General features: G+C 41.6%; 1 protein-coding gene across 2 annotated transcripts in view; it reads right to left on the bottom strand.

Annotated features, from left to right (window-relative positions):
* BRINP1 (BMP/retinoic acid inducible neural specific 1) overlaps positions 1-23,594 on the bottom strand; it is a 203,339-nt gene that overhangs the window by 81,507 nt on the left and 98,238 nt on the right. Inside the window, exon 3 of one of the 2 annotated variants that reach the window (XM_003833086.5) lies at positions 739-929. In XM_003833086.5, the coding sequence (XP_003833134.1) occupies positions 739-929 (191 nt within the window). Of the gene's footprint in view, positions 1-738; positions 953-23,594 lie in introns of both variants that reach the window. The other variant, XM_063593923.1, reaches the window with a different exon arrangement.

The raw sequence follows: 23,594 nt of genomic DNA, 5'->3' as shown, positions 1-23,594 counted from the left end.
TGGCACAGCGCTCTATCACTAAAGGGGCTTCCTCAAAGTTCAGTGAATCCAGTCACTGTGGCAAAACTGGTGCCTAAGGGATTGCTCGTAATATTAAATGATGCATTCAGGCAAGATCCACAAGCATCTAAAGGCACTAGTCTGCACTATTTTCCATTCATTGTCTTTGCATTTATTTCCTCTCCTTTATCCAGCCCTCTTACCCTTGATCACTCAAAAACTGACTGGCCCTGATGGGGAGGGATGGGTAAGGCTGAGCAGGGTGGAACAATTAATCTGCTTTCCCATTAACCTACTCTAAGCCCACAGGAGTTACAAATGATAGCCTGTTTGTAAAATGATAACCTCGATTTATCAGTCTCTAAAGTAGACTTAAATAAACAAAGCATATTCCCTAAACAATATCTGAAATTTAATTATTTTCCCAGATTAGACCAAAGGAACTGAGAAAATGATCAGATTAGGCATTTCTAACAAATGGAGCCAATTCCAAGGTTAAGCCATATTTTCAGAAAATTTAGTAAACTCTCAAATTAGACTGTCCCATAGAACTGAATCACCTCCTCGGATATGATCACAACGGCCAAGACAATTTGGCTTACCTGGCTATAAATGCTTTTGTGTGATGTAGAATGGCAGAGAAGCTAAGAAGGCTTTGCTGTTAAGACATCCCACTCTCCCTTCCCATCCCAAACCCAAAGTCATGAGAAGGCTCTGGCCCAGTGGCTGCTGACCTACCTCCCAATGTGGCTGAGATGAGCAGGTGGGTGCCGTACTTTTTGATGATGGTATCGATGAACTGCTGAGTGGTGGGTCTCCTGCCAAGCAGGCGGATGCTCCTTTGAAACTCCGGCATGAGGGGCACTGGATGGCGGACCAGATCTCTCCTCTCGATGGCTGTGTTCCTCACCTTCCAACGGGCAAACTCCCTGGGCAGGAGAAATGAGCAACACTTCTCAACTTACCACCACTACCCTTAAGCCAAAGTCCACCCAACCATCCATCCAGGCATCTCTCCTTAAGTGGGAAAGTGCCTACAATTTTAATATGTGTCAAGTGATGCTTTGATCTGGAGCTTCCAATCATCTGCAACCAACAAATATTTATTGAGTACTATTCTCATCACAGGAATATTGAACTAGATAAACAATATCATTGTCCTCAAGTTGTTTACAGAGCACCAGGGAGACAAATATCAGGAGTTACTTTTATTAGGGGTTGGGTAGAGGGACTGAGGAAAAAGAAAGAGTAATACAAATAATAATCTGATGATAATATGGATGATGATAATGTACTGATGAAAATTTTCATGGTATTTTATAGTCCCCAAGAATATCATGTCTAAGTTCTTATAATGATCACACTAGCCCTGTGCCAGGGGATTATTATCCATTTCTGATACCTGTCACAGGACCAAGTCCTCCATTGTCTTCTAGTTGTCTGTCCATCTCTCTTGCTAGACTGTAAATGACACCACAAGAATAGAATCTTCTGGCTGGGCGCGGTGGCTCACGCCTGTAATCCCAGCACTTTGGGAGGCCGAGGTGGGCGGATCATGAGGTCAGGAGATCGAGACCATCCTGGCTAACATGGTGAAACCCCATCTCTACTAAAAATACAAAAAATTAGCCGGGCGAGGTGGCGGGCACCTGTAGTCCCAGCTACTCAAAAGGCTGAGGCAGGAGAATGGCGTGAACCCGGGAGGCGGAGCCTGCAGTGAGCCGAGATCGGGCCACTGCACTCCAACCTGGGCGACAGCGAGACTCCGTCTCAAAAAAAAAAAAAAAAAAAAAAAAGAATAGAATCTTCTTAGGCACTCCCTAACCCAGCCCTGTATATAGCTCAGTGCCTGTTACATGGCAGGATTCATGATAATGACAGACAGAGAAATAAACAAATGGAAGGAAGAAAGGAAGAAAGGAAGGAAGGAAGGAAGGAAGGAAGGAAGGAAGGAAGGAAGGAAGGAAGGAAGGAAGGGAGGGAGGGAGGGAGGGAGGGAGGGAGGGAAGGGAAGGAGGGAGGGAGGGAGGGAAGGAGGGAGGAAGGAAGGAAGGGAGGGAGAGAGGGAGGGATGGAACGAAGGGAGAGAGAAAGGGAAGGAAGGAAGGAGAGAGAGAGGGAGGGAGGGAAGAAGGAAGGAAGGAAGGGAGAGAGGGAGAGAGAAAGGGAGGGAGGGAAGGAAGGAAGGGAGAGAGGGAGAGAGAAAGGGAGGGAGGGAAGGAAGGAAGGGAGAGAGGGAGAGAGAAAGGGGAGGGAGGGAAGGAAGGAAGGAAGGAGAGAGAGACAGAGAGGGAGGGAGGGAAGAAGGAAGGAAGAAAGAAAGGAAGGAAGGAAGAAAAGGAAGGAAGGAAGGAGGGAGGGAGGGAGGAAAGGAGGGAGGGAGGGTGAGAAGGAGGATATATAATAGTAGACAGGACCTAAGGCACAAAGCAACCTGAGGACTGTTCTAGGATAATCCAGAAATCAAATATTGAGCCCAGAGCTCACTTTAATCCAAAATGTTAACATGTATTCATTGAGCACCTAGTATTTTAAAGCAATTAAGCTATGTTCCAAAGACCATGTGGGAGAATTTCCATGTTTGCTTTCACTAATAACAGAGGATCTCACAACCAAACGACACCAAATTTGGAAGTCCAAGTCTCGCTCTCCCTCTTACAAATTATGTGTTGTGATCTTGTCCCCTCTCTAGACCTACATTTCTTCATCTATAAAATTCAATTATCTATTTGCTACTGCTGATGCAGGAATTACGTGAAACATAGAGTGCAAAATACCTTTGGAAACTGCAAGGTGCTAATTTAATGTGAATTATTGTTTTATAACTTTATTTTCTCACAAGTTCCCAGACATGTACATGTAAATCATTAAAAGTTCACATACAGTAAACTTGGAGCATACAAACTGAGTACAAGTGAAAACTTAGAGGGACTGAGTGAAGGTTGCTTTTGCTCAGTAACAATCACAGTTCCCACCAAAGATGCAGCTCCCCCAGAATGACCAGCTCTCCGACCTGCCTGAGTTACATGCTCTCGGTCCCTTGAGGAAAACAGACTAGACAAGAGGGCTGTAAGGTCAGCTGAGATAAATGATGGGAACCAGAGTTTAATGAAAAGGTCTCTCTCTCCTGCCACAGGATGGGAGAGACGAATGAGGAAAGGGACACAGGGCAAAGAAGCAGCAGAACAGTGGGGGTATCTGGCCGGAATGTGCCCTGGTAATTTAGTGGTGGTGTCTGACCCCTGATTCACAGAAAACTGGGTCTGAGAAAAGCTTTCACATTAGAATATGTTTCCAAGATTCAGAGATCATGGTCTGTGTCTGAGTAAGAAATCTCTGTCCATAATTCAAGACATAGTTCAAATTTGAAGTCCACTGAGTACCTTGCATGTTGTTGCAGGTACTTAAGTCAATCAACTGCACTCAGTGAACCCTTCAAGACACCTACTAAGGGCAACATATGATGTCCACGGAAGGGGAATGCACATGTCACAGTCCCTGTCCTTAAGAAGCTCACAGTCTGGAAGACTTTTCAGTTTATTATAAATCAAGGACTACAGGACACAGGAGGAGGAACCTGAACTTTTCGGGCCTCTAGGGAAAGCTTCAGAGAGGAGGTCATGTTTGAACTATAGTTTTTAAGTTTGCATGGAATTTAGATCAATGAAGTGTGGTTAAAAACAAAAACAGCCAGAATGGTGGTGCACGCCTGTAGCCCCAGCCACTCAGGTGGCCAAGGCAGGAGGATCACTTGAACTCAGGAGTTCAAAACCAGCCTGGACAACATAGTGAGACCTTGTCTCTAAAAGTAAAAGAGAAACAAATAGACACAAAAACAACAAAAAAACTAACCATGGGGAGGAAAAGTCAGGAACAGTGAGCAGGGATACAGAAAACGTTATGAAAAGGGCAGAATAAAATAGGGGGAGCATGAAAAAGAGGGTGTGGGAGGCAACAAGATGGAACAAGTAGTTGACGGGATGTGGGGATGGGGGAAAGACCTTGACAGCCAGCTGAGACAAATGTTACAGGTGTGGCAGGCAGCTTGCGGCTTGAGTCCTAATGACCTCGGGCCCAGGGACTTGTTTCTAATTAATAGAATATGAAAGTGATGGAGTGTCACTTTCACGTTTCAGTTACAAAATTCTTCGATGTCTATTTTGTGTGTGTTCTCTCTCTGTGTGTCTCTGGTTCTCTAAGTCCCTCTATGTCTTTCTCTGTCTCTGTCTCTTTTTCTGCCTCACCCACTGGCTCTCTGTTCCCTCTCTGTTTCTTGCATTGGCTCTCCTGCTCTCTCTGTCTCTGTGTCCGTCTTTTCTTCCTCCCTCCCTCTCACTCGCTGCCATGCTGTGAGATGCTCTATGGAGACATCCACATGGCAAGGAGCCAAGGGAATCCTTAGGCCAACAGCTTCCGAGGAAATGAGGCCTTGCAAGGAACTGAATCCTGGCAGTAACCATGGGCTTAAGCTAGGAAACAGACCCTTCCCAAGCTAGCCTTGAGATGACTGCAGCCTGGTAACAAACCCAGAGACAGGGCGTCCAGATTCCTGACTCACAGAAACTGTGAGATAATATTGTTTTAAGTCACTGAATTGTGAGGTAATTGATCAATACACAGCAATGAGAAATGCCAAATATCTCTGAGGAAAAGAGTATTTCCTTATCAGCTAATCCAAGAAATTTATAAAATTATATATACATATAATTATGAGGTTATATATATATATGCATATAAACATACTCATATATCAGTATATAGAAAAATATATATAGTCATACGTGTGTGTGTGTGTGTGTGTGTATATCACTTTTATTCATAACTTACTGTCTTGGGTTGCTTTTTTCATATGAACACACCCGTATTCCTTAAAATTAATATTTATTTCACACAGAGAGGTTAAGTAACTGTTAAAGGTCATGTAGCTAATGAGTGGTAGAATTGAGTATAGAAAACTGGCACCCTGACTCTTAAATCACTCTTTTAATGTAAATATTGAGAGGTAGAATATAAAAGCATAGTAGAACCAGTACCAATACAGAAGAATGATGCCACCCCCACCACCAAATTACAAGGCATGACTCAATTCCTTTTTTTGAAACAGCCATCACAGTCTTTGACGTTCACCAGCAATAGACCAGGACCTGCCATCTGTGTTGCTTCCTTGAAAAGAAACTCAGAAAGATGCCTATGCCAGGTACCCAGTTTATCCCTCACAGGGTGGATGTAAGCCCTAAGTGAGGAAATGTATGTGACCTGCTGAGCACAGAGTCAGGTACTTGGGGAGAACTCAGTAACTGGGGATGTTACCCTAAAGAACTAACTACCTGCTCAGCACCACGGACAGAGTTTTTTATCCCAAGGAATTGGTCCACTGGGGGAAGGAGGACAAATGGTTGTTTAGGGAAGGTATTAAACTATAATGTACAATATGGAGGTTCCTCAAAAAACTAAAAATAGGACTACCATATGATTCAGCAATGCCACTACTAGGCATATACCCAAAAGAATGGAAATACATATTAAAGAGATAGGACCATGTCTTATCACAGCACTATTTACAATACGCAAAATGTGCAATCAAACTAAGTGCCAATCAATGGATGAATGGATAAAGAAAATATGTATACATACTCAATGGAATATCATTCAGCCATAAAAGGGAATGAAATCCTGTCATTTGCAGCAGGATGGAAGGAATTGGAGGCCATTTTGTTAAGTGAAATAGTCCAAGCACAGAAAGACAAATATCACACATCCCACTCATTTGTGGGAGATGAAAAATGGACCTCGTGAAGATAGAGAGTGAAATGATGGTTCCCAGAGGCTGGGAAGGATAGTTGGGGAGGAACGAAGGGAAAAATAAAACATATAAATGCATTTATTACCATGGAATTGAACACTTAAAAATGGTAAAGAACAAAAAGAACAATGAGCTCCATGTGCAAAAATGGAGGTGAAAGAGAGGGGATAGGACAGTTAGAAAGAAAGGGATGTGTGTGTCTGTGTGTACCTGTAATACATAAATGATAAGAGCTAAAGGCAGAGAGGTTGTCAAGGACCACAGGATGAATGACTATGTGTCAAACTATGATAGTAGATTACAGTCTATAAACTCTGTTCTCACTGGCCAACAATCCAGGCTAAAAGCATTTTGAAGACAGGTTTATGTGGCTCTGCAACCGTTACAGGGATGTTGGAGCAAAGACTGTAATAATCACAGGATTCTGTGATTATTACACTCTTTACCAAAGTACACTTAAGTAAAAGGGCTCAATAGCACCCAGATCTATTCAGAGCTAGATTTAAACAACATTAGAGACAAAAAGGTTGATTACATATTTGAAATTTGAGCACCTACTATTTTTTCAGCTCTAAAGATACCACAGTAAACAAAATTAATGAAAGTCTTGCTCTCAAGGGGCATACATGCTGGTGACAGTGGACAGATAACAAAGAAACAAATATGTAATGTGTCAGGGGAGATAAGTGTTATAAAGACAAATAAATCACGGGGAGGAGGCTGCGATGTCATTTCATATAGGTCATCAGAAAAGGCCTTTGTGATTTCATGACATTTGAGGAGACACCTGAAGGAAATGAGGGAGGGACCATAGGGCCACCTGGTGAAATAATGTTACTGGAAAAAAATAACAGCAAATGCAAAGGTCCTGGGGTGGAAATGTGTTTGACACATTTGGGGAACATCAAAGGGCAGCCTAAATGAGTAGAGGGGTGATATGGGAAGAAAAATAATATCAAAAGATGAAGTGGAGGAACATAGACCTCAAAAGGCTTTGTCAGCCTTAGTAAAACTTTTTAAAAAATTCTAAGTAACAAGAAAAGTCAAAAGAAGGCGTTGAGTCTATCTAATCTGATTTACGTTATCAAGGAAGGGTAGGCAAACATTTTCTATAAAGGTCCAGGTAGTAAATATTTTAGATTTTTCAGCCACAGGTACCTGTTGCAACCACTCAACTGTGTCCTTGTACAGGGAAACAGTCATAGACAATACAACTGAGTGTGGATGTGCTCCAATAAAACTTTATTTACAAAAGCAAGTGCCCAAATATATTTGGCCTATGGGAAATATGTCCTAAAAGCTTCACTCTTACTCCATTCATAGAAGTCATCAAATCCAACTAATACCATCCACTGATGGGAAAATTGAATGTCAAAAAGATTGAGTTATTTGATCAAGATCACACAGCAAACGATCAGGAAGGATTAAATCAGAGCCCAAGGCTCATGACTTCAAGTGCAATACCCTTTCTATTGCAACATGCCACCTTAAAAAAAATAATGTAAAAGAAAATACATAAAAGAAAGCAAGCCTTGCTTGCCATGTTGTCTAACTGCTCTGCTGGCCCGGGAACAATTTCATGTCAGTTCTCAGGGAATTGAGCACAACATAAAATATGTCTTTCCTTCTGAGTGCACAGAACAAGCAAATTCCCCTTGGAGGAGAAGGCAGAACTCACAATGGCATAGGATCTGTGGAATATGCTTATGCCCAATTAAGCATCCCAGCAGGGTGGGCAAACCAATTAGACTGAGATTAAAATAAGATCCTGGATGGAAGTCGTGGGGTGTCTGCAGCAAGGGCCATCCCACTGGGGGAGCCAGAGGTGGGAGGGCAGATGATGACAGGGCCTGGGGATGGATGAAGACTGCAGCCAGGGATGCTGGATTTAAGATGAGGCTGGAGAGAAAATTATAAGTCCGAATCTTTCTTTTTAGAGCAAAGTACTGCCTGTATAGGAATCCTCCTTCATCCTCTTTATTAGTCCTCTACTTTCCTTCATACGTGCAAAAAAATACACATATGTACACTCAATGACACAGTGCACAGAAGGAGACATGATTACGAGACAGAAAGGAGAGGCCAGATGCAGTGGCTCACGGTTGTAATCCCAGTACTTTGGGAGGTCAAGGTGGGCAGATCGCCTGAGCTCAGGAGTTCAAGACCAGCCTGGGAAACACAGTGAAACCCCATCTCTACTACACATACAGAAAATTAGCCAGGCGTGGCAGCATGCGCCTGTAGTCCCAGCTACTCAGGAAACTGAGGCAGGAGAATCTCTTGAACCCGGGAGGCGGAGGCTGCAGTGAGCCGGGATCGAGCCACTGCATGCCAGCCTGGGCAACGGAGCAAGACTCCAGCTCAAAAAAAAAAAAAAAAAGCACGAGACAGGAAGGAGAACTGGCTCTGTGCTCTTGGGACGGTGTATTCATTCCTGGATATCCGTGTCTCTACCTGTGAAATAAACTGATTGAATTGGATCATCTTTAACCCTGTATCCTCCAACCTAGGCTCTAGGGGTAAAACTGTGAGTTATGGTTCTACCACCTATTGGTTTATACTTTGTAAAATGTAAATGGTAGCTACCTTACAAGGACAGGCTTAGGATTATATTAAACCATGAAAGCATCAATAAAATATTAAAGTTATTATCAATATCATCATTGTTGTTATGATTACATGAGCAGCTACATTGGAAAGCTGGGTGATAGTGGATAGATGGTGGAGTGAGAAGGGAAAGGACACAATCATGCTCTTTTAAAATTCCAGTAGATAAAACTTTAGGGAAAGGTGGGATCTGATTCTTGTGAAGTAAGCTGAAAGTAGCAAGGCTAAATTTAAGAAATGAAGCAATAGTTTATAAACTCCATCCAAGTCTATTTTTTCGTATATGTGATGAGGACTAAAAGCATGCACCTCCTCAAATTGTGCTGGAAGAGTTAGATGAAATAATAATTAGACAACTTCTTTATACAGTGCAACACGGTATGAACAATTGTTAGCTGCTGTTGGCATTAGCATTTGTTTTACAATTATTTGTATAGGACACACTTATGATTTTTCTATTGCTTAAAAGGTTCTATTTTAGTTTCCTCATCTGTAAAATCGGGTGGGGCAGTGACAATTTCTGCATCTTAGAGTTGTAAGGGGAATGCTTCCAGCAGTCTTGGGTCTATAGGGAGCACTGGATAAATGTGTTTCCTCCATTATTTTTAGATAATCAAGCTCCTAATGACCTCTGAATAAGTGGAGGGTTCTTTTACTCTTCTCATGCATGTTTTATGACTTGTTCGCTTACATGAATCTGATCTCAGATGTAGTTGGAGGTTACTTTCAAAAACATACACATCTTATAGGCCGTAAAATACACATAAAATAGGAAAAATAAAAGGGAGAATAGAAAATGAAGTTTGGGTTAAAATAGAAAATGACGTTTGTAAAGTTAATTCTATAAAGTCCTGAACACTTGATTCAAGTGAACTGCAAGTGTCTCTGAGCTTCCTTGCAGCTGAAGGAAAAAGGGGAATTATAGCCAAAAGCCATACAGTCAGAAAGACAGCAGAGTAGTTGTTCAAAGTTATTTGAGAAATAGATTCCCTCAATGCTACAATAAGACACAAACATTTTCCATGGTTTCTCATAAAGAGATCAATAGAGTTGATGCTGGTGGGAGATGTTCTGAACAATATTCCTGTGAGTTTGATGGGCTCAAGGTAGCCTAATGCATATAATGAAGCACTATTCATACACGATTCATACAATAAGCAACAACAAAGCAACTCCATGAGGGGCAAACATATTACAGTCTAAATATATAGCTTTCTGGTGGTCTGGCTTAATCCAAGAATACATTTTGGAATACTATAATGACATTGAACCCGAATAAATGTTTGTTGAAAGCATGATTGATTACAGTGATGGGATGTTTGCATTTGTTTATTCCTGGGTGGCTTATCCCATTGGTCGCATTAACTAATCATTTGGAAATGGATAAAGAGAAGCTTCTGAGTATCAGGGTGATAGAGGAAACCTCTGGGACAGCTTCTGTTATTGTTAGCAGCAAATTATCCCCAGAGGTGAACAAGGGGAATCACTGAGGAGAAGAGTGAGATGAAATCATTGAGCTGAGAGAGGAAAGAAGGCATTTCTCTTGCCTGCTGTTCCCACTCGCTCCCCACACGATCCTCAGCCAGCTCAGAGAAAGGTGAACCCAAGGGCATATGTGAAGCAGAAATGATGCATCTTAACGAGAGGGTGTCAGCTCCAAATCCCCTGCCTGCCTTCATGTCCCATAACACAACTGGCAAGGCAGCCGAGAAACAGCCACATCCAGGCAGATCTCTCAGAGCATTTTGGCTCCAGAGGGGTGAAGTGAGGAAAAGTAGAAAAAAAGAAGAAGAAAAAAAGAACTATCTCTGAAAATGTAATTATGAATAGTATTATTTTAATTACAAGTAAAGATATCAACTTAACTTTAGAGAATAAAGTACTCCTTGCTTATAATGTGTACAGAGGTCTATTTTCCAAAGGTGTTCACTTAAGTAATGATAGTTTTACTCTTATGCCAGCCTCATAGCAGTTCTGAAGGCTCTTACGGGGCTGAATTCAGAGCAATGGGGGTAAATAACCTAAGGGGAGCACACTGGAAGGGGACTATGTGTGTTTCTCATTGCACATAAACTTGAGAGGGAAAAATAGAAACACAACAAGCACACTTGGAATGGCCCAACTTTTATATAAATGGGCCATTTCCAGAAAAGCAAGTGGGATTCTTTCTGAAGCACTGTTATCGAGGGCAGGGGGCCACAATGGTGGCTATGAGAGTTAATCGTGGGAAAGGAAGCTTAGAATGCACTTGTTTTATTTTACCCCAAAGGGCCCAGTGTTTCCTGAGATACACTCCATGCACTGGAACTGCTCACTGCCTTGCCATACAGAATCCAAAATATCAGGATAGAGGGACTTTAGGCACTCACGGCCATCACTGTCATTTCACAGATGAGAAAACTGAGGCCCATAGAGAGAGAGGGACTTGCTAAGGCCACAGCACCATTGGTGGCAAGAGGGACTAGGAAATAAGTTCCTCACCTTAGATTCCGTGTTCTCTACTCTGACCCACTGTCTTATTCCATTTTCTTGACTTTGTGGGGTCTGTCATGCACTTGGTCCTTTACAAATCTCTGTCACCCCACCCATTATTCTCCCAACAACCTGGAAGATAGGGAGTATGATCATCCCCATCACAAGTGGAGGAAACCGAGGCCCAGAGCAGTGAAGGCCACTTGGAAAATCTGCACCAGATCTGGGACAGAAATTCAGGTTCTGTTATTCTCAGTCTGGGATCTTCCTTGTTTCTTCCTATTCTCTACTCCTCTGCCCATTCTGGTGTCCCCATGTGAATGGGGGAAGTCATTGACTCTGGCAACTCACCCTGCCAGGAGTCTCCCCAATGCTCTACAGAACAACAAAATAGAGGATATCAAGGAAAGCAAATGCTCATTTCATTGAGCACCTGGAAAGAGGATGCAAAACAGGTCCTTTCGCAAAGACATTCTGATACTGTGGGATGAGCACAGACTTTACGGTCGGCCTGGTCTGGCTCTGAATCCTACAATAAAGCCACTCATTAGCCGAGTGAACATCTGCAAATCCCTCAGCATCTCTGAGCTTCTTTATCAGTGCAAAAGGAATATTAGTATTTACCTTGCAGCATTGCTGGAAGGATTAAACATAATGAATGCAATTAATCTGGCAGTAGTAGCTACTCAATAAATGTTAGCTACGTATCCTGCGGCAAGGCGTTCTAAAAGGAGAGTTTGTTGTATAACACATAACTTTTAATGGATAGTTTAAATGATCTTAATATGCCCATGGGCTCCAGGGATTACACAAACTGCATATAAATAAAATATTGAAAATTCTGTTGACTCAATTTGTCTCTTTGCTTATTTCCAAAGCATCTATTGTGAAAGTGTGACTCATAACTAAATATAGAGTAATAAAAGTTTGGAATGGCAATTATTTTCCAATGATCATAAATCCCATTAAACGTTGCAATTATATGAATTTTTTCCTTTCAGATCACAAAATTTGAAAGCTCCAAGGGACCACAAAGAGTGTCTTTGTCACTGACTTAAATTTTAGATGGAAACACAGGGACTCTGAAAGAGGAGATAATTCTCTCAAAGACACACAGCTGTCAGTACAAGAGCTGGTTTTAAAATCCAGGTCTCGCACACCAGGTCTCTGCTTAGTTCCCTCTGCCACAGTGCTTTGTTTAAGAAGAAAAATGAACAACTTTTTTCCCGGCAAGTAATACTGCATTTAATTGCCAATTTCTTTCTTGTTAAGATATTTTAGGATTAGTGAGCATGCTGCCATCTCAGAGCCTCCCCCAAATCCACATTCTCAGCTAGACCCTTAGTCATTTTCCTATAAAGAAATATTCCCTGTCCCTGTTTGAAACTAGTTAAGAAATATCTTTCTCTTCTGCTAATTCATTCAGTTATATTCACTGAATATCTGGCTCTATATCAAGAACCAGGGATCTAAAACCATACTTTACTTAACCAAAATGCACTAAAATCTTTAAGGATTAACTCACAAGGCACCAAACTATAGGCCAAAGACCAAATGTGTCCCACTGTCCATTTTGCAAATAAATTTTTATTGGAAAACTATCACACTCCTCCATTTATGTGCTGTATATTCTGTGGGTGCTCTTGCACTACAGTGGCAGAGTTGAGCAGCTGCAACAGAGACCAGAAGGCCCACAAAGTCTAAAATATTTACTGTCTGACCCTTTATAGACAGTTTGCTAATCCTGTTTTATCTCATTGACCCAGACATCAAATAATATATTTTAAGGAAATAATCAAGGATGATCAAAGATTTATATATTGTACTACCACTGACAGAGATAGATAGATCAGTGATTTGTTTGTTTGTTTTGCTTTGACAAAAGTAGTCTCTTGCTCCCAAAATGTTTGAAAACTACTGGGCTGAAGCAAATTAGAAAACAGGGATGTTTACCCACATAGCCTTCTTGGAGAACTTTTAAACCTGAATAACACACTCGTTATTTAAATATACACTGGAAGAAACTGATAAAAACTGCCCAGGTCACATCTGAGTTAAGAAAATAAACGTTTTAAGTGGAATTTATAATTTGATGATTAAACAAGGTAATTGATTTAGTATACTCAATGATAATAGAAAAACAATGGGGTGGGGTCGTCTAAAGTATTCTTAGAGATATTTGATTTGATTATCAAAGCATCATAAGAAGAAGGAAGGCATCATCAATTTTCCTAGTTGGTAGGATCTGATGAGTTGTAAATGTCATGAAAACATGGCTCTGAGGGTTAAAACTGGAATGACTAGGAATAATTGACAGCAATTATTAAATAATTTAATTTAAAATATTCTCAATACTTTCAAAATCACACTCAATAAAGCAAGTCCTTGCTGACTGTCGGAACTGATCAGAATGGAACAAACTGCTCTGGGAAGTAGAGGGTCCCTGTTTTTGAAGATACTGAAGCAGAGTTTGCATAACCGATTGACAGAGATGCTTATAGGAGGGATTCAGAATCCAACAGGTGGTTGGAAAGTGTTATTGTTGTCCGTACTTAACTAGGAAATGCTATGAGTTTCAGAAAAGTAAAGATGTTTATGGAACATTAGCAACTGTCTTCTGGATACCTAGGTGAATTGGACATCTTTCAGTCAAAAATTAGTCATCGCTGTGGCCACAGACACGTGTTAGTCTCACATAGGCACCAAGATGATGGATAAGTTATGGTAGGGATTGCCTATTTAGGTTTTTCCAGCTCTGAGTTCGTTGGACAGTACTCCAAAACACACCGAGAAATGCCAGTTTCCTGTTTTATCCCAGAGCTACTCCCAAAGTCTGAATTTTAATTCTGTTCTTTCTTCCAAAGCACATAAAAATGGTTTCTCTCCATCAAATTGTCCTCAGTTCCTCTTTTTTCCTGTCTCCACACATGACTACCATTCCTCTTGAGCATAAGGTATTTGATGGCAATATCCTACAAAAGGCCACTGCCAACAACCAACATGGTATTTCTGCAAGCTCACATGGTATTTTCCAAAAGGAAGAATAATACTCTTTTCTACTTTCTTTTCTTTCTTTCTCTCTTCCTTCTTTCCTTCCGTCCTTCCTTCCTCCCTCCCTTCCTTTCCTTTCTTCCTTCGTTTATTCTTTCTTCTTTCTCCTCTCTTCTCTTTTCCTCGCCTCTCTTTCCCTCCTTCTTCTCTTCTTCTCTCTCTCTCTCTCTCCCTCCCTCCTGCATGTATTTACTGCCTAAACCCCTAGTAGACTCAGAGATAAATAATATCTCTTTTACAATATTGGACATGTTTGATTTTCCGGGTACATATGCTTAAGCATAAATGTATGTTGGTCAACTATATATGGGCCAGGCACTTTGCATGAATACTCACAAGCACCCCAGGAGCTGGTTGTGGTTATTTTCATTTTACAGATGAAGAAACTTAAGCTCAAAGATTCCGGGTTTAACTGTCTCTATGACACTATGTGCATGCCACATGTGGTTTAGGATTGCTTTCAACCCAAAAATCTCTCTGCCCATTATGAGACCCAAGTCTATGAATTTATATAAATTGTTCTTAAACTGCATCATATTTCTTACTTACTTCCTGTATTTTAAGCAAGATTCTGCCAATATTTTGTCCTCCTTAAAAGCTGAGGCCCGGCGCAGTGGCTCACACCTGTAATCCCAGCACTTTGGGAGGTCGAGGCGGGCGGGTCGTGAGGTCAGGAGTTCAAGACCAGCCTGGCCAATATGGTGAAGCCCTGTCTCTACTAAAAATAAAAAAATAAATAAAAATAAATTGCCGGGCATGGTGGTGGATCCCAGCTACTCAGTGTAATCCCAGCTACTCAGGAGGTGTAATCCCAGCTCCTCAGGAGGCTGAGGCAGGAGAATTGCATGAACCCAGGAGGCAGAGGTTGCAGTGAGCCGAGATCACGCCATTGCACTCCAGCCTGGGCGACAGAGCGAGACTCCGACTCAAAAAAAAAAAAAAAAAAAAAAAAAGCTGAAATTGGACTTGGAGGAACCGACACTGGACTGTGGGCACAGGCATATAAGTCAGCCCTCTACTCTAACATAACAACCTGGACAACCTTAGACAAATAATGATTCCTCTTTGAGTTTCACTTTACTCATCTGTAAAATGAACAGTTGGAGTGGATTAGTGGCCTTCATGCTTTTACTTAGACTTGAAACATTTGATTTATTAATATATTCTTTCAAATAATTTTGGGGGTAAGATTTTGTCTCTATGTTAGGTGCTAGGACTACAGGAGTAAACTCTATAGACAAAGAATGTACATTTTGCCGGAGGAAGTACAAATAATAACATTCCAATAAATATTTTGCAAAATAAGTAAACTACATATAAGTAGAACTTCTCAGGGGATAGCGATGAATGCAGACCCCTGCCTCTCCCCTCACCATCCTGCCCTTCAGGCCAGGGGCGCAATTTGAAAACTATCAGACACAGACACCATCTGTGTTATTTTGACGTGAGGTCAGCCACCCGCATCAGAATTTGGTGAGAATCCATGTTAAAATACAGAAACGAGAGCTTAGTCAAAACTTAGCAGGCCAGAGTCTTTGCCTCTGCCTTTTTAACAAGCTCCCAGGTGACTCTTCTACAGAGTGAAACCAAGAACTTCAGGACTGAAGTGCCTCTGAGGTCTCCTCTGCTTTGGACAATCTTCTCCCCCATTCTCCCCTGATAAACTCCTTCTCAAAGTACTGGGCCTGGGCTTGGAGGTCACTTCTACAGGGCACTTTAGTTGACTCTCCCAACTAGCTCAGCCTCAGGCTCCCCCAGGCCAGCTGGCAATAATTTTATTGTCCTCACTCTCCACTAGACAGTTACCTCCATTGGACAGGGACTGTATCTATTTTTCTCATCTCTAAGTACGTTGCCTGGAACTTATAAAATACCCAGTAAACAATTCTTTTTTTTTTTTTTTTTTTTTTTTGAGACGGAGTCTCGCTTTGTCGCCCAGGCTGGAGTGCAGTGGTGCGATCTCTGCTCACTGCAAACTCCGCCTCCTGGGTTCACGCCATTCTCCTGCCTCAGCCTCCCAAGTAGCTGGGACTACAGGTGCCCACTACCACGTCTGGCTAATTTTTTTGTATTTTTAGTAGAGACGGGGTTTCACCGTGTTAGCCAGGATGGTCTCGATCTCCTGACCTTGTGATCCGCCCGCCTCGGCCTCCCAAAGTGCTGGGATTACAGGCGTGAGCCACAGCGCCCGGCCAACAATTCTTAAATAAATGAAGGCAATACAAACGGGCTTATGAATGGATCTTCTCTCCTTTCCAGCACTAAGCAACTCATGTTCTTAGGCACTTCCCGCAATCAGATTGTTTCACTGCCAATACAGAGCCCCTGGAATCTGGCAAGTTACCTTAGGACTCTGTTTCCAAATTGCCTAAGTCTTCAGTGACTTCCTGTTTCTATTTATTACTTCACCCTGTTTCATGCGTAGGCAGAGGTGGCAATTAAATCCTCAGAAGTGAGGAATTTTGGAATTAATCCTTAACACCTTAGTGCGTTCATTTTTTCCCCTTTCCAATCAGTAGCATGTCGGGTAAGACCAGAGATCTGCAGGAAAGAAGTCTTAGTGGGATTAAATAAAACAAGGTTCTTCGCCAAGACACACAGAAGTACAAATGCCATCCACCTGGTCCCCCTGCTTCTACCTTGACAACCTTACAATTCTTCTTAAATATGACAGCCAGAATTATCTTCTCAAAGTGTGAGTTGGCTCATGCCACCTCCTCCACCTTTTTGGGAAGCAGTCAATGAACCCCACTGTCTATGAGACAAATAGGAAACTCTCTCGATTTATATTCAAGATGCCTTATGTTCAAATTCCCAGCTCCTTCCTCATTGCCCTGTCCTCATCCCAGTCACTTTATATTGCTCTGTGAAACTATTCACAATTAGCATCACCCACATTCACCTTTTTCTTACATTTATATGAACTTTCAGAAACTAGCCACTATTGAAAATGTAGCCCTGATGTTTTTTTGTTTTGAGACAGAGTGTCGCTCATCACCCAGGCTGGAGTGCAGTGGCTCCATCTCAGCTCACTGCAACCTCCGCCTCCCGGGTTCAAGCAATTCTCTTCCTCAGCCTCCTGCGTAGATGGGATTACAGGCACCCGCCACCATGCCAGGCTAATTTTTTTTGTATTTTTAGTAGAGATGGGATTTCACCATCTTGGCCAGGCTGGTCTTGAATTCCTGACCTAGTAATCTGCCTGCCTTGGCCTCCCAAAGTGCTGGGATTACAGGCATGAGCCACCGCACCCAGCCAGCCCTGATATCTAAACACTGAATAGGACACTGTCTGTCCTGTCTCCTGTTTTTCTTTTGTTGTTATGCTCCATCCAAATGTACAAACACACTCTAACTTCCAAGTTATCTTACCCACATGCAGTTTTCACTACTGGAAAAACTCATTCCCTACTCTCTCAGGTTCATCTTACTCACCAATATCACCTTGCACTTCCTCAAAGTATGTATCACCCTGAACTAAAATTGCCCACTTACTTCTCTCTGTCAGTGCTACAGGATGTGTCCTGCATGAGAATGGAAAAGTGTTAGCTTGTTTGGAATATTCTTAATGCCTAGCTCAGGGTTTGCATATAATCAGTCCTCAAGGCCAGGCATGGTGGCTCATACCTGTAATCCTAGCACTTTGGGAGGCCAAGGCTGGGGGATCACTTGAGATCAGAAGTTCAAGACCAGCCTGGTCAACATGGCAAAACTCTTGTCTCTACTAAAAATACAAAAAAAAAAAAAAAATTAGCTGGGTGTGGTGTCGGGCACCTAGCTACTCAGGAGGCTAAGGTGAGAGAATCACTTGAACCCAGGAGGCAGAGGTTGCAGTGAGCTGAGATCACGCCATTGCACTCCAGCCTGGGTGACAGAGCAAGACTCCATCTCAATTACCAAAACAAACAACCAAAAAACAACAACAACAACAAAAAATCAGTCCTGAAATCATCGAGGAAAGAATAACCATGTCTCTCTCAAACTCAGTTGACCCCATGACTTCCTATTCATTCTTTCAATCAGTATCTTTTTTTTTAACTTTTATTTTAGGTTCAAGCGTACATGGGCAGGTTTGTTCATATAGGCAAATTGCGTGTCACGAGGTTTTGGTGTACAGCTCATTTTGCCACCCAGGTAATAAGCATAGTGCCCCACAGGTAGTTTTTCAATCCTCAACCTCCTCGCTCCCTCTCTCCTCCTTCAAGTGGGTCCCGGTGTCTGTTGTTCCCTTCTTTTCAACCAGTGTTTCTTAAGCTGTGTTTATGGTACTCTTCTAAATGCCAAGTGATAAGACAGTGAATAGGACAGACAAATTGTTGTTCTTTTTGAATTTACCTTCTAGTGAGAGAACCAGACAATAAACATGCCAATGCAGATATAATGAAATGTCAGACATGGTAAGTCTTATGGAAAAAATAGAGCAAGTTCAGGGGACAGACAGTCACAAGGGAGGGAGGTCCCAGGTTCCTCAAGGAGGAGAAATACAACCAGAGGGAGACTTAGAGGCACAATCTGTTCCAGGCAAAGAGGGAGCAATTGTAAAATGTCCCATGCTGTGAGTGAACGTAGAATGTTTGAAAAATGATAAGAAGGCCAATTTGGAGAGGTAGAGAGAGGGAGCAGAGGCCACATGAAGGAGGTCCTGGTACACCACGATGAAGACTTTATTGTTATCATTATATATTGACAAATTATAGGGTACAAATTGTAGGACAGAAAGTGACGTTACGATTATTTAATACAATGTGGAATGCTCAAATCAAGCTAATGAATATACCCAAAACCTCGAATATTTCATATTTTTTTGTGATGAGAACATTTTTAATTTATTTCTTTAGCAGTATTAAAATGTACAGTACTCAATCATTAATTCACTTCACCACACTGTGAAACAGATCTCAAAATTTAAGTCTCAGATGTAACTGAAGCTTTGCATCCTTTTGACCATCATCTCATTTCTCCTACCCTCAGTCTCTGGTAACCACCATTCTACCCTCTGCTTCTATGAATTCGATTGTTCTAGCTTCCACATGTAAGTGAAATATGCAATATTTGTCTTTCTGTGCCTGGCTTATTTCACTTAGCATAATGTTCTCCGGTTCCATCCATATTGTTGCAAATGAAAGAATTTCTTTCTTTTTTAAGGCTGAATAGGAGGACTTTAGATTTTGTGTTAAGTGAGATGAAAAGCCACTATAGAGGTTTTTATAATGTGCCAGAATCTGAGTTGGGTTTCAGAAGGATCACTCCGGCTGCTGTGTAGAGAAGACCTGAAGGCAGGGGAGGACAAAATCAGAAGCGGAGATGCCACTAGGCGGTCACTGCAGTGATCCAGATAAAAGCAGGCAGTGGCCTGGATGAGGGCAGTAAGTAGATACACCAGGAATGCATTTTCTTTTCTTTTAATTGACACATAATAATTGTACACATTTATGGCATAAAATATAATGTTTCTAAGGAGAGTTTATAGGACTTGCTGATGTGGAATATGAAAGAAAAAGAAGAATCATGGATACTTACTTGCTTGGGGTTCAAATATCTGGATCAACAGTGATGCCATTCAATGAAAATGGAAACATTGGTAGAGCCACACATTTGAAAAAGCAACCAAGAATCCAGACTTTGACATGATACATTTAAGAAGGCTATTAAAGACCAGGCACGGTGGCTCACGCCTGAAATCCCAGAACTCTGGGAGCCCGAGGTGGGCGGATCACCTGAGGTCAGGAGTTCAAGACCAGCCTGGCCAACATGGTGAAACCCCATCTCTACTAAAAAAAAACAAAAATTAGCCAGGTGTGGTGGCGGGTGCCTGTAATCCCAGCTAATTGGAAGGCTGAGGCAGGAGAATCGCTTGAACCCAGGAGGCAGAGGTTGCAGGGAGCCAAGACCACACCATTGCACTCTACCCTGGGCAACAAGAGTGAAACTCCATCTCAATAAATAAATAAATAAATAAATATATAAATAAATAAATAAATAAATAAGGCTATTAAATAGCTGGGGATATAGGTCTGGAGTTTAGAGGATTTGTCTAGATTGACAACATAAATGTGAATTGTCAGGGTAAATTCTATAACACCAGGAGAACAGATGAGAGCATGAAACCATAGGCATAGATAGATAGAGAAGAGGCCGAAGGACTGAGACTCTGGGTGCACCAATATCTAGAGACTGAAAAGAGAAGAATCCAGCAATGACACTGAGAAGGCTATCCTAGTGAACAAAGATGAACGAGAGAGAAGTTGAGTAAAGAAAGTGTTTCAGTTAGGTCAGGTGCAGTGGCTCATACCTGTAATCCCAGCATTTTGGGAGACCGAGACAGGTGGATCACCTGGGGTTAGGAGTTTAAGATCAGCCCGGCCAACGTGGCGAAACCCCATCTCTACTAAAAATACAAAACTTAGCTGGGCGTGGTGGCACATGCCTGTAATCCCAGCTACTCAGGAGGCTGAGGCCAGAGAATCACTTGTACCCGGAAGGTGGTGGTTGCAGTGAGCCAAGATCACACCACTGCACTCCAGCCTGGGCGACAGAGTGAGACTCTGTCTCAAAAATAAATAGATAGACAGATAGATAGATAGATAGATAGATAGATAGATAGATAGATAGATAAAAGTGTTTTTGTATAAAATCGAAACTCTACCATAGCTGATATGGACTGGCCTCTGTTTATTTCTCCAACTTCACCCTCTACCATCCTCCATTAATTGATCTCTATCCAAAGTGGTCTTTTTCAGCCCTCAAAGAGGCAGGGATGGGTTGACTGTCATACCTTCGTAGCTTGCAGGGAACACACAGCGCTAAGATCTCTACCATGCTGCCTTGCACCATGAAAGCTCAAGGCAACCAGCTTAGAGAAGCAGTCTTTGGCCACCAAAGCTAAACTAGACATCTTCCTATTACCTGATTTTTATTTATCTATGGCAATCGTGTCACTGCCTAGATTTATCTTACTCATTTGTTTACACCTTATTTCTTTTCTCCACCTATTCTCCAGGCCTCGGCCCTTTATTCGACTACAATACAAACTCCAGTAGGACAAGGACATTGTCTTATTTATTGCACGGCTCATCACAAAAACCTATTAACCATGCCCAGCACTTAGTAGGTGCTCAATAAATATTTGTTGAACACATAAAAAAAGAAATCACCTGTCCAACTCCCATCCAACAAGACCAAAATACTTCTTGTATGGAAACTTCCCTAAGACTTCCAACTCAACACAAAACATGAAAGGCACTAAAATGTAGTTGAAAAAGGATACACCTGGAAATCAAGTCAGAATAAGGTTCAAGTCCTAAATATGCTTCTCACAGCTGTGTGACTTTGCAGTGGTCACATAAATTCTCTGGGTTTGTTTCCTGCACAGTGAGGGCTCTAAAGATCCTTCCTCCACAGGCTTCCTGTTAGAGATAATGTGTAAAGTGTTGGCCACACAGAGGTGCTCATAAGTGGTGAGTAATACCTTATAATCATTATCCCTCCCTCCTTGGCACTCCCAAAGCAGACATCTGAACTTCTCATGACCCTAAATTACTATTATTTTTACACATGGGCTTTGTCCTTTTCAAACACTGTGAAATTATCAATACCAGTTCAACTCCCGTTGAGTGCAGGAACTTGCAATTTCTAGATTCCTTGTAAATGCTCGTGGAATGATTCACCCTCCCCTTCCTCAGGGACGTGAAGGGGTTTTAGCCTGAATTTCTTCCACTTCATTTTTACTGTGTCTTATTCCCTCCAGTGCTTGCATTGGGATTGTGAGAGTTTGCCCATATAATCCCCTGCTGGTCACTCTTACTCCATGGTTTCTTTTCTTTTTGGTCTTCCTACCCCCACCCCTGTTTAAAACTAACATTTATTCAGTGCCTTCTAGTTTACAAAGCACATGTCAAATACCTTAGTTTAATCCTCAAGGCTGCCTTATGTGGTAGAGATTTTTATTTATCCGTTTTTAAAATGTAGAAACTGAAGCTCCACAGGTGACATGACTTGAACAAGGTAACAGAGCCAAAAAGCAGAGGAGCCAGGAGGTTTATATAAATTTTGAACTTGCTTTCACATGATTCATTCATTCATTCAATATTTCATTCATTCATTCAGGCACACATTCTTCAGCAAATATTTATTAAGAACTAGACACTATTCTAAACACTTGAGATACATTAATAAAAAAACATTCACAGGTCCTTCTTTATGAGACTTCTAGCAGAAAGAGATAAATAATAAATATTTTAAACAAGTAAATTAAAAAGTGTTACGTATTATGGAAAAAAGAAAAAGTGGAACAGAGAAGGGGAGACTGGAAGTACTGGCAGAAGGGGATGCAATGTTAAGTGGGATAATCAGGGTTGGACTCATGGAGAAGATGACATTTGAGTAAACATCTGGAGGAGGTAGGGGAGTGAGCTAGGTTGACACTTGGTGAAAGAGCTTTCCAAGCAGAGGAGACACCAGGAAACCTGATAACTAGAGAGTGGTGAGGGAGGGGCAAGGAGTAATAGCAGGTAATGTCAGGGAGAAAACAAGGGACTGACCATGCTGGACCTCACTGACTACTGGAAAGATGTTGGGTTTTGCTATGAAATAAATGGAAGCCATTTGCAGGGCATTTAGTTAAATGAGTCAGACAATCTGACTTATGTTTACAAATATCACCCCGTGTTGAGAGTAGAACATGGTCAGGCACGCTTAAAAGCAGTAAGATTATACAGGAGGCTATTCTGGTAATCCAGGAGATTAAGGACAGTAGCTTGAATTAGGGGAGTAGCAAGAGAGGAGAGAAGAGGTGGCCAGATTCTGGGTTTGTATTTTCAAGGAGTAAAATTAGGGTTTCCTAATGGATTAGACATGAAGTGTGAGGAAACAAGGGGAATCAAGGAAGAGTAAAAGGTTCTGACTTGAGCAACTGGAAATATGAATCTTCCTTGAGCTGAGATAGGGAGGGCAGTAGATAAGACAGATTTAGCTGACAATGAAAGGGGTAGTCAGCAGTACAGGTTTATACACAATATACTTGAGAAGTAAAATATCCAAGCGGACATGTCCAGTGTGCAGTTGAGTTGACAAATCTAGATTTGGGGAGAAAAATGTAAAGAAGAAATATTATTTACATTCCCATTCACTTTCCAAAAAGATTTATTCATCCAATAAATATGATATGCCTTACTATTCACCAGAATCTGAACTAGAGACCGGTGTTGAAATGGATGGGGGAAAATGGACACAGTTTCTGCCTCAGAGTATTTACAGTCTAGCAGGAAAATAGAGTAAGTATAAGAAATAAATAATTATAAGAAATAAATTATATTACAATATGATAAGGTTTTTGGTTGCAAAATAAAGAGGGAAATGGGAGTACACAGTTGTAGTATCTGACCTAATCTAGATGTTTCACTAAAAGCTTCCTGGAAGAAGTAAGATTTGAGCTGATAACTGATGAAATGGTTAAGCCAGGAGCATAGAAGAAAAGGAAGTATTTTAGGCAAAGGGAATAGCTCATAGGTGAATGGAAACATGAGGTATAAGAACAATTCAGAAACCCTCAAGATGAGTACAGGGGGAAACGATGAGTGTAAATGGTGAGAGAGAATGATGGAAAGAGGGACACTGGGCAGAAGAGACCAGAAGGACCAAAAAAAAAAAAAAAAATCAATATG

Source organism: Pan paniscus, chromosome 11 (genome assembly GCF_029289425.2).
Source record: "Pan paniscus chromosome 11, NHGRI_mPanPan1-v2.0_pri, whole genome shotgun sequence".
Lineage (NCBI taxonomy): Eukaryota > Metazoa > Chordata > Mammalia > Primates > Hominidae > Pan > Pan paniscus.
The sequence above is the reverse complement of the archived record's forward strand: the minus strand, read 5'-3'. Positions and strand labels throughout refer to the sequence as shown.